The sequence below is a fragment of the Cherax quadricarinatus genome, chromosome 84 (assembly GCF_038502225.1).
Source record: "Cherax quadricarinatus isolate ZL_2023a chromosome 84, ASM3850222v1, whole genome shotgun sequence".
Taxonomy (NCBI): Eukaryota; Metazoa; Arthropoda; class Malacostraca; order Decapoda; family Parastacidae; genus Cherax; species Cherax quadricarinatus.
Genome location: NC_091375.1, coordinates 12,978,224 through 12,989,597, shown reverse-complemented (window position 1 = coordinate 12,989,597; position 11,374 = coordinate 12,978,224). Strand labels below are relative to the sequence as shown.

General features: G+C 39.1%; 1 protein-coding gene across 3 annotated transcripts in view; it reads right to left on the bottom strand.

The window, feature by feature from the left end:
* Positions 1–203: 203 nt before the first annotated feature.
* Positions 204–11,374, bottom strand: part of LOC128704456 (general transcription factor 3C polypeptide 1) — a 76,623-nt gene continuing 65,452 nt past the window's right edge. For 2 of the 3 annotated variants that reach the window (XM_070103132.1, XM_070103130.1), the window contains 4 exons: positions 9,002–9,274; positions 2,458–2,584; positions 1,294–1,580; positions 204–379 (listed from right to left, as the gene is read on the bottom strand). In XM_070103132.1, coding sequence (XP_069959233.1) covers positions 252–379; positions 1,294–1,580; positions 2,458–2,584; positions 9,002–9,274 — 815 coding nt within the window. In that variant the 3' untranslated portion in view covers positions 204–251. The remainder of the gene's footprint in view (positions 380–1,293; positions 1,581–2,457; positions 2,585–9,001; positions 9,275–11,374) is intronic. The other variant, XM_070103131.1, reaches the window with a different exon arrangement.

The window sequence follows — 11,374 nt, the reverse complement described above, 5'->3', positions numbered from 1 at the left end:
GTCTAAGTGGTTTTTCCATAACTGATATACAATTTTTTTTTTTTGCTGCAAGAAATGTCCATCATATTATCAATAAGAATGTCCTTGTTTATTATAATCTAATGCCACCCTTTCTACGCTTCAAGAAACATTAGCATGAAACATTAAATAATGAGCATCATGACTAATGACATTGTAGCAGTAAGGTAAAATCAAGCAAGCAGTATTGCATAACATTATATTACAGAATAATGAAAAAAAAAAAATCATCATCATCTGTCTCCTGATAGAAAATCCTGGGAATACTTCTTATCTCCAATGAACACTGCTAGCTTCAGCACAGCATCCACGGTGGGTTCGTACAGCAAATCCTCATCATAGTCGTGGATTTCAGCTTGAACTAAAGAAAAGATACAAAAAAGAGGAATTAACAGAATCTTATTCGATAGAAAACTTCTAGTGTTTTAATAAATAGCTATTAAAGAATAAAAGTCATAATGCCAAGGCTAGAACACTTCATAAATAACCAGTACTTGTGAGAGGGGCCTTACGATGATGTTTCTGTCCATCCTAAACCATCATCATGTCAAAGACTGAAATATCTTCAAGTTTCTTTCCCTAAGTGCAGATTACCCGTGAACAGCTAATCCAGTAATAATTCTAATAGCAAGTTATTAGATTTTACATCCAGAGGTTAGCCGAGATTCCACATTTCCATGAATGTAATGAACCTGTAACCACAAATACAAAAATAAACCCCACATAGGAGAGAGAAGCTTAAGGTGACATTCTGGTCTGACATGGACCATTTACAAGTTACACTAACACATGAAGTCAGGCTGAAACATTGTCATAAACTTCTCTCTCTTACATGCGGGTTATTTGTGCATTGTTCCAGTCGTGGTATTGTGTCTTGTGGTTCTTTCTGTAACCATAAGTATGTGAGTACATGCATGCACACTCTCTAAACAGACCTTGATAAAGCGGTGCTTAGAGTAATACTTTCTTCTTTTAACACACCGGCCGTATCCCACCGAGGCAGGGTGGCCTAAAAGGAAACATGAAAGTTTCTCCTTTTAATTTTACAATCTATGAATGAAAGTTCACTCTGCACATGAGTAACTTTCTATCATATTGACAGATTTGACTGACCTGTAAGCCAGGTCAGGATAAACAGGTGACCTGTAATACCAGTCAATGTTTCACAACTTCACTAAGTGAAACATCATATTAATAAAGGTCTTTTGCTGTGTGTCTTTTTAACATCTGATGGCCATACCATACTTCATCTACTAAATAAATGCTAAATCTTACCCAAAATGTAATCGACGGTGTCAGAGAAGAGAGAAGGTTTGTGAGAGGGTACAAGTTCCTCCTTCACAATGCACTGCAAGTAAACCAACGTATCCAGCAAGTCGTGTGTGTGGGCGGGCTGTAAGGCGGGGGAAAAGCGACACACAACGTCTCTCCCACTGATCCCTGGCCGTTCCATGACCAAGCTGAGAACAGCACCCAAGAGGCGGTCTAGGACGCGCCTGTTCAGCGTCCCATTCAGACGGACCCACGGTCGCACGGCCACATTGATTTCCTCATAGTCAGTGCTGGAATATGAAAAAACCTTAGTAAATCAGCCAATTGCCTAGATATAATGATTTCTCATAGTCTTTGGTAAAATAGGGAGAAAATACAATGTCTATCAAAATTGCATATATTCACAATGCATCATTAATTTAATGTCAACTTAACATAAAAGGCCAAAACTAATGCAAAACATCTTTGTCAATCTTCAGGACCTTTGTATAAGAAAAGGCTTAAACACTTAAGGGGACAATGGCTTAGTTGGTCAGGCAAGTATCAAGAAAATCTCAAAAAATTATGAAAATGAGTTAAGATTAACTTGAACAAGAACAACCTCAACTTATACTGATGAGACTTGCATCAGAATTTATACAATGAATCTTAATGAAATGCTCACTCATATTAGTGGCCTTCTTTCAGTATCTATTTTACTACATGTAAACTACACATTGTATACTATAAAAAGAAATAAAAATTTTGATTTGATATGATTTCTGATACAGCAGAGTGGGAGGTACTGTAATTATATACAAGTCAAAGAAGGTGAGGGTTGTTCCATTTCCTTGGAACAAGAAGCCTTCACCAGCATCAAGCCTCAACTGTGGTAAACAGTAATCAGTAGTAGCCAGTGTGCTGGACACTTGATTATTTGACTTTAAATATCCAGACTGCAGTTCATGAGGCAAGGAGTGGTGCAGGCTTGATCCTCCATCCTAAATCCATAACCTAGTCTCTAATATCCCATCATTTAAAGCATGAGTCTGGCCCCATGAATAATAAGCAACACTAACTATTGCAAAGCAATTACTACTACTGTATTTGCTAAGAGTGAGAATAAATTAATAATGATAGTCAACTTACACATTATATTGTACATACACATTATTACACTGTACTTACACATTATGATGATGTTGGATTGTTTTCTCCATTTCTTTAGAGACGTCTTCATCGCGTCGGTATTTTCTCTTGCGCATGGCCAAGAAAGAGTGAATGTGACGCACAGATTTATCTCCTTCAGCCTGTGCTGATTCCCAAAAATATTATTAGAATACAGTTGTGTCATGAGATTAATATTAAGAGAGAGAGAGAGAGAGAGAGAGAGTGTCAAGTTTTAGGCAGATGTTAAAGATACAGAGGTACATATGAATACATATGTACCTGTACATCACTTAAGTGTGAAACAGGAATGGAAACATAGGTAAGCAAGATAATGAAAGAAGTGGAATGGATAAAATGGAAAGACACTGATCATAAGAGGAAAGTATAGTGAGAATGGAGATGTAGGAAAATGAAACTAAAGAGACAATGAGAAGATGAATAAGAATACTAACAAGATGCTAAAAAATGACTGAGGACAAGTGAGGTACGGGTATACAAGAATATTAAAGAGATACAGAAGGAGCAAGAGATGCAGATATAAAGGAATGATCAATTTTTTTATACCTTTTTTTTTTTATGTCAACTTCCCAGCTGAAGAATGAGACACTTGTGCAACATTTGCGAATCTTTACTGAGGAAACATTTTGCCAGCCAGTGGCTTCATCATTCCAATATAGAGAAGAATGGTGGAAGAGGAGTAGCAGTTTGAGGTAATCGGTCCTTCAAACTCCTCCTCTTCTTCCAGGAGGATTTTGAGGTAATCAGTCCCTCAAACTCCTCTTCCTCCATTGTTCTTCTCTATATTGGACTGAAGAACACAGGCTGGAGAAACATTTCTTCACTGAAATTATTATAGTCTTCATAAATCAGTTTGAACATCCTAGCAAACCTCTTACTCCTTAAGTTTACAGAATTTACAAAAGACTTTCACTGTAAGAACAAGACAAGAATAACAATTTTAAGCTAGTACAGTGGACCCTCGAATTTTATCATCCCTTTTTTTGTATTCTCTATAAAATGTATTTGTTGTAGGTTGGTAGACAGCAACCACCCAGGGAGGTACTACCGTCCTGCCAAGTGAGTGTAAAACGAAAGCTTGTAATTGTTTTACATGATGGTAGGATTTGCTGGTGTCTTTTGTCTGTCTCATAAATATGCAAGATTACAGGCATGTCTTGCTACTTCTACTTACACTTAGGTCACACTACACATACATGTACACGTTTATTTATACACACTCATCTGAGTTTTCTTTGATTTTATCTTAATAGTTCTTGGTCTTATTACTTTTCCTTTTATATCCATGGGGAAGTGGAATAAGAATCTTTCCTCCGTAAGCCATGCGTGTTGTAAAAGTCAACTAAAATGCTGGGAACAATGGGCTAGTAACCCCTTTTCCTGTAAAGATTACTAAAAAGAATAAGAAGAAGAAAATTGTCAAAGTGGGAAAGTCTGAATGTGCGTGGATGTTGTGCAAATGATAAGAAAGAGATGATTGTGGATGTTATGAATGAGAAGAAACTGGATGTCCTGGCTTTAAGTGAAACAAAGCTGAAGGGGATGGGAGAGTTTCAATGGAGAGGAATAAATGGGATTAGGTCGGGGGTTTCAAATCGAGTTAGAGCTAAAGAAGGAGTAGCAATAATGTTGCAGGATAAGCTATGGCAGGAAAAGAGGGACTACAAATGTATAAATTCAAGGATTATGTGGAGTAAAATAAAGATTGGATGTGAAAAGTGGGTTATAATGAGCGTGTATGCACCTGGAGAAGAGAGAAGTGTAGAGGAGAGAGAGATTCTGGGAAATGTTGAGTAAATGCATGGGGAGTTTTGAATCAAGTGTGAGAGTAATGGTGGTTGGGGATTTCAATGCTAAAGTGGGTAAAAATGTTATGGAGGGAGTAGTAGGTAAATTTGGGGTGCCAGGGGTAAATGTAAATAGGGAGCCTTTAATTGAGCTATGTGTAGAAAGAAATTTGGTAATAAGTAATACATATTTTATGAAAAAGAGGATAAATAAATATACAAGGTATGATGTAGCACGTAATGGTGGCTCTGGTGGCCTGGTGGTTAACGCTCTCGCTTCACACGGTGAGGGCCTGGGTTCGATTCCCAGCCAGAGTAGAAACATTGGACGTGTTTCTTTCCACCTGTTGTCTATGTTCCCCATCAGTAAAATGGGTACCTGGGTGTTAGTCGACTGGTGTGGGTCGCATCCTGGGACACTGACCTAAGGAGGCCTGGTCACAGACCGGGCCGCGGGGGCGTTGACCCCCGGAACTCTCTCCAGATAAACTCTCCAGATAATGAAAGTAGTTTGTTAGATTATGTATTGGTGGATAAAAGGTTGATGGGTAGGCTCCAGGATGTACATGTTTATAGAGGGGCAACTGATATATCGGATCATTATTTAGTTGTAGCTACAGTTAGAGTAAGAGGTAGATGGGAAAAGAGGAAGGTGGCAACAACAAGTAAGAGGGAGGTGAAAGTGTATAAACTAAGGGAGGAGGAAGTTCGGGCGAGATATAAGCGACTATTGGCAGAAAGGTGGGCTAGTGCAAAGATGAGTAGTGGGGGGGGGTTGAAGAGGGTTGGAATAGTTTTAAAAATGCAGTATTAGAATGTGGGGCAGAAGTTTGTGGTTATAGGAGGGTGGGGGCAGGAGGAAAGAGGAGTGATTGGTGGAATGATGAAGTAAAGGGTGTAATAAAAGAGAAAAAGGTAGCTTATGAGAGGTTTTTACAAAGCAGAAGTGTTATAAGAAGAGCAGAGTATATGGAGAGTAAAAGAAAGGTGAAGAGAGTGGTGAGAGAGTGCAAAAGGAGAGCAGATGAAAGAGTGGGAGAGGCACTGTCAAGAAATTTTAATGAAAATAAGAAAAAATTTTGGAGCGAGTTAAACAAGTTAAGAAAGCCTAGGGAAAGTATGGATTTGTCAGTTAAAAACAGAGTAGGGGAGTTAGTAGATGGGGAGAGGGAGGTATTAGGTAGATGGCGAGAATATTTTGAGGAACTTTTAAAGGTTGAGGAAGAAAGGGAGGCGGTAATTTCATGCACTGGCCAGGGAGGTATACCATCTTTTAGGAGTGAAGAAGAACAGAATGTAAGTGGGGGGGAGGTACGTGAGGCATTACGTAGAATGAAAGGGGGTAAAGCAGCTGGAACTGATGGGATCATGACAGAAATGTTAAAAGCAGGGGGGGATATAGTGTTGGAGTGGTTGGTACTTTTGTTTAATAAATGTATGAAAGAGGGGAAGGTACCTAGGGATTGGCAGAGAGCATGTATAGTCCCTTTATATAAAGGGAAAGGGGACAAAAGAGATTGTAAAAATTATAGAGGAATAAGTTTACTGAGTATACCAGGAAAAGTATACGGTAGGGTTATAATTGAAAGAATTAGAGGTAAGACAGAATGTAGGATTGCGGATGAGCAGGGAGGCTTCAGAGTGGGTAGGGGATGTGTAGATCAAGTGTTTACATTGAAGCATATATGTGAACAGTATTTAGATAAAGGTAGGGAAGTTTTTATTGCATTTATGGATTTAGAAAAGGCATATGATAGAGTGGATAGAGGAGCAATGTGGCAGATGTTGCAAGTATATGGAATAGGTGGTAAGTTACTAAATGCTGTAAAGAGCTTTTATGAGGATAGTGAGGCTCAGGTTAGGGTATGTAGAAGAGAGGGAGATTACTTCCCGGTGAAAGTAGGTCTTAGACAGGGATGTGTAATGTCACCATGGTTGTTTAATATATTTATAGATGGGGTTGTAAAAGAAGTAAATGCTAGGGTGTTTGGGAGAGGGGTGGGATTAAATTATGGGGAATCAAATTCAAAATGGGAACTGACACAGTTACTTTTTGCTGATGATACTGTGCTTATGGGAGATTCTAAAGAAAAATTGCAAAGGTTAGTGGATGAGTTTGAGAATGTGTGTAAAGGTAGAAAGTTGAAAGTGAACATAGAAAAGAGTAAGGTGATGAGGGTATCAAATGATTTAGATAAGGAAAAATTGGATATCAAATTGGGGAGGAGGAGTATGGAAGAAGTGAATGTTTTCAGATACTTGGGAGTTGACGTGTCGGCGGATGGGTTTATGAAGGATGAGGTTAATCATAGAATTGATGAGGGAAAAAAGGTGAGTGGTGCGTTGAGGTATATGTTTAGTCAAAAAACGTTATCCATAGAGGCAAAGAAGGGAATGTATGAAAGTATAGTAGTACCAACACTCTTATATGGATGTGAAGCTTGGGTGGTAAATGCAGCAGAGAGGAGACGGTTGGAGGCAGTGGAGATGTCCTGTCTAAGGGCAATGTGTGGTGTAAATATTATGCAGAAAATTCGGAGTGTGGAAATTAGGAGAAGGTGTGGAGTTAATAAAAGCATTAGTCAGAGGGCAGAAGAGGGGTTGTTGAGGTGGTTTGGTCATTTAGAGAGAATGGATCAAAGTAGAATGACATGGAAAGCATATAAATCTATAGGGAAAGGAAGGAGGGGTAGGGGTCGTCCTCAAAAGGGTTGGAAAGAGGGGGTAAAGGAGGTTTTGTGGGCAAGGGGCTTGGACTTCCAGCAAGCGTGCATGAGCGTGTTAGATAGGAGTGAATGGAGACGAATGATACTTGGGACCTGACGATCTGTTGGAGTGTGAGCAGGGTAATATTTAGTGAAGGGATTCAGGGAAACCGGTTATTTTCATATAGTCGGGCTTGAGTCCTGGAAATGGGAAGTACAATGCCTGCACTTTAAAGGAGGGGTTTGGGATATTGGCAGTTTGGAGGGATATGTTGTGTATCTTTATACGTATATGCTTCTAAACTGTTGTATTCTGAGCACCTCTGCAAAAACAGTGATAATGTGTGAGTGTGGTGAAAGTGTTGAATGAAGATGAAAGTATTTTCTTTTTGGGGATTTTCTTTCTTTTTTTGGGTCACCCTGCCTCGGTGGGAGACGGCCGACTTGTTGGGGAAAAAAAAAAAAAATTCCCATAAGAAATAATGTAAAGCCAATTAATCCATTCCAGACACCCAAAAATATTAACAAAAAATATATTTTATAGAGAATAACTACAGTTTTGCTTTCAGAAAGGGATGATGAAATTCAAGGGTCAACTGTATTCACAAATAGCCCACACACAGGAGAAAAACTTATGATGATATTTTGGACTGAATTGGACCATTAACTAGCCACACAGTGTGGACTAGTTTATGGTCCAAGTCAGACCAAAACATCGTCATAAGTTTCCTTCTCCTATGTGAGGGCTATTTACGTATTGTTCCGGTCATAGTATTGTGCCATTCTTATTCTTTCTAGTATCCACATATAGAATACACAAAAATGTTATCAAAGTTGAATTTCTAGTTAGATTTTACATCAATAGGGCCTGACACTGTAGCAGAAGCTGTTTCCAAATTAATGCATTATCACTATTAATCATGGGGAAGCACTAAACCCATGGGGATTATATAGGCAACGTAATAATCATCATCCAAGATATATTAATGTTTTTAAGAGCCAACTGCTCTCAAGTTTAGTACAATGAAGGTGAACTATTCAGCTGGTGGAAAGCCGACGTCGACTGACCCATCACTACATAGAGCATAATATGTCTATGGCATACATCAAAAGACAATACCACTTTCTATTACCCTGTGTCACTAAATGTACCTCTACTTGATTCATTGTCAGTAGGTTTAGTACAATATAACAGGGTAATGAAAACTTTTGCTTGTCTTTCCATCAATACAAGAAATACAGCAGTACATATTTTATCTCCACCTTTATTAACTCTGAATGAAATATAGATGATGACACATTAATGTTTTATAGAGTATTAATGTAGTTTCTCCCCAAAAAATCATAATAATAGCGGTAACTACTGTAATCTGTTCAAAATTGCAATTTCTTTTCACTATATACAGAAGATCGTAGCCATTTCTTTTATGATAATCAATGCTATTTAATAGAACATAGTTCAAGAACCAATAGTTTATTTTCTCACTACTGGTACTATGCACAAAAATGCTGGGTAAAATACTATTATTATTATTATTATTATCACACTGGCCGATTCCCACCAAGGCAGGGTGGCCCGAAAAAGAAAAACTTTCACCATCATTCACTCCATCACTGTCTTGCCAGAAGGGTGCTTTACACTACAGTTTTTAAACTGCAACATTAACATCCTTCCTTCAGAGTGCAGGCACTGTACTTCCCATCTCCAGGACTCAAGTCCGGCCTGCTGGTTTCCCTGAACCCCTTCATAAATGTTACTTTGCTCACACTCCAACAGCACGTCAAGTATTAAAAACCATTTGTCTCCATTCACTCCTATCAAACACACTCACGCATGCCCGCTGGAAGTCCAAGCCCCTCGCACACAAAACCTCCTTTACCCCCTCCCTCCAACCTTTCCTAGGCCGACCCCTACCCCGCCTTCCTTCCACTACAGACTGATACACTCTTGAAGTCACTCTGTTTCGCTCCATTCTCTCTACATGGGTAAAATACATTGATGTTAATTTTGATTCTGAGAGAAATGTGATGACTCTTACGGTTAATTCTTACCTGCTGCAGTATTGCTCTTATCACTCCTAATTAAGATCCTCCGGGAGCGCCTCGATGTCTGGGAAACTTCAGTGCTTCCAGTGCTTGTGCTGGGAGTAGCAAGCTCATCTGTAGTGGCGGCAGCAGTAGTAGTAGCATCAGTGGTGGTGGTGGTAGTAGCAGCAGTAATAGTAGTAGTAGACAAGTTATCAATGCAGTTTACTGGGGCATCAACAGTTGAGGCATCCGTATTTTCATGGTCAGGGTTGCTAGTAACTGTGGCACCTTCCCCTCCTGGCATGATGCAAATAACTAGTTCAAGAAAAAACTAAACATCCTTAACCAAATATTAAACTAGTCCAAATTAGCAGTCTGATCTACATACTTGTTATCTATTCCAGCTGCATATGGAAATACCAATATAGTGTACGATGTTAATATTTTTTTTTAACACGCTGGCTGTCTCCTACCAAAACAAGGTGACCCGAAAAAGAAACACCTTCACCATCATTCACACTATCAGTCTTGCCAGAGGTGCACAGATGTTAACATGTCCACTCCAAATGCAGCAGCCAGAGTGTGTGGACAATCCTGTATTATTTCCTTTCCAACCTAGGATGCCTGATCTGAGACCAGACCATGGAGAAGACAACAATCTCCTGCACCTAAAACTAAACCATTATGGTATCAGAGGATATTCCCTTGATTACCTAAAATCTTATCTTAACAACAAACACCAGTATGTACACGCAAATGGAGTCAATTCCACTATCCAGCCTCTAGCTGTCAGAGTGCCCCAGGGTAGCATCCTAGGCCCACTCCTCTTTCTCATCTATATCAATGATCTCTCCAATGCATCTCAACTCCTTAAACCAGTTCTATTCACAGACAACACTACTTATGTCTACTCCCACTCAAACCCAGCTATACTTAGAGACACTGTAACAACAAGCTGCTAAAAATATATACTTGGATGATGACCAACAAACTCTCAACATAGACAAAATATACTTCATGCTGTTTGGATATAGAGCCTTAAATATCCAACTTAATACATATATCGATAAAGAGTTCTCCCATTACAAGACAAACTGAGGGTAAATGTCTAGATCTTCCCCATGACTATAATCTTAAATTTCATTCCTACATCCAGCATATATCTAAGAAAATTTCCAAATCAGTAAGCATCCTTTCCAAAACACGGTACTATGTGCCCCAAATGACACTCCTTACCCTATACCACTCTTTAATATATCTTTACCTCACCTATGGTATTTGCGCCTGGGGATCAACCACAGCCAACCACCTTGAACCTTTAATAAACCAACAAAAAGCTGCTGTGTGGATGATTACCAACTCCTGTGCCAGACAGCACACCCCACCACTTTTCAAGAGCCTGAACCTACTAAATGTACGAGACATACACACATTATTGTGCCTACCATATATACAGAACATTAAACTCCAATATAACCCTCCACTTAAACTTCTCCTTGATAGCAGCAACAGAATGCACAGTCACAATACAAGGCACAAGGCACTTTTCAACATCCCTCATGTCAAGTCTCACACTATGCAGAAATGCAATGCACATAAAGGGCCTTAAAAATGATCTCATCTCTCAATGCTAACCAAACCAACCAAAATAATTTGTAATCAGTTTGAATCAACTCTCCCACTTCCCTTGAAGGGTGTATCTTTCTATAGTTATCTTGTTATTCTGGCTAACTTGTCACTCTTATGCTTGTTGACACAAACTTTATTCTACCCTTGTCATAACTTCTTTCAACAAACTGGCAGTATCCCACTGAAGCTGGGTGGCCCAAAAAAGAAAAACAAAAGTTTCTCTTATTAACTTTGGTAAAGTATACAGGAGAAATGGCTACTACTGCCCCTGGCTCCCAGCATTTTAGTTGCCTCTTACAACACACGTGGCTTACGGAAGAAGAATTCTGTTCCACTTTCCATGGAGATAAGAGGAAATAAACAAGAACAAGAACTAGTATATATATGCTTGTGTGTATATACAGGTCTCCCTCAACATTTGCGAGGGTTAGGGGATCAAGAGCCTCGCGAATGTTGAAAAACCGTGAATGTTTGGTGCCCCAATATATTGTAGGGAAATATATTACAATACTGCTTCCTTAACTTGTTGAACCATGAATAATCATAAAATACATGAAAACGTCATAAATTGTACTAAATATATACATGTTATGCTTTAATAACGTATGGTATTTAATAACATGTATGTTAATAACATGTATGTTATTAAATACCACAGACTCCACCAATGCCTCCACCACTGCGAGTCCCTACTACCCTCCCTCCGACCCCCGCAACTGGCAGCCAGCCCTCCCACCACTCAGTGTGGCGAGTGTTTTGTTTGTTCAT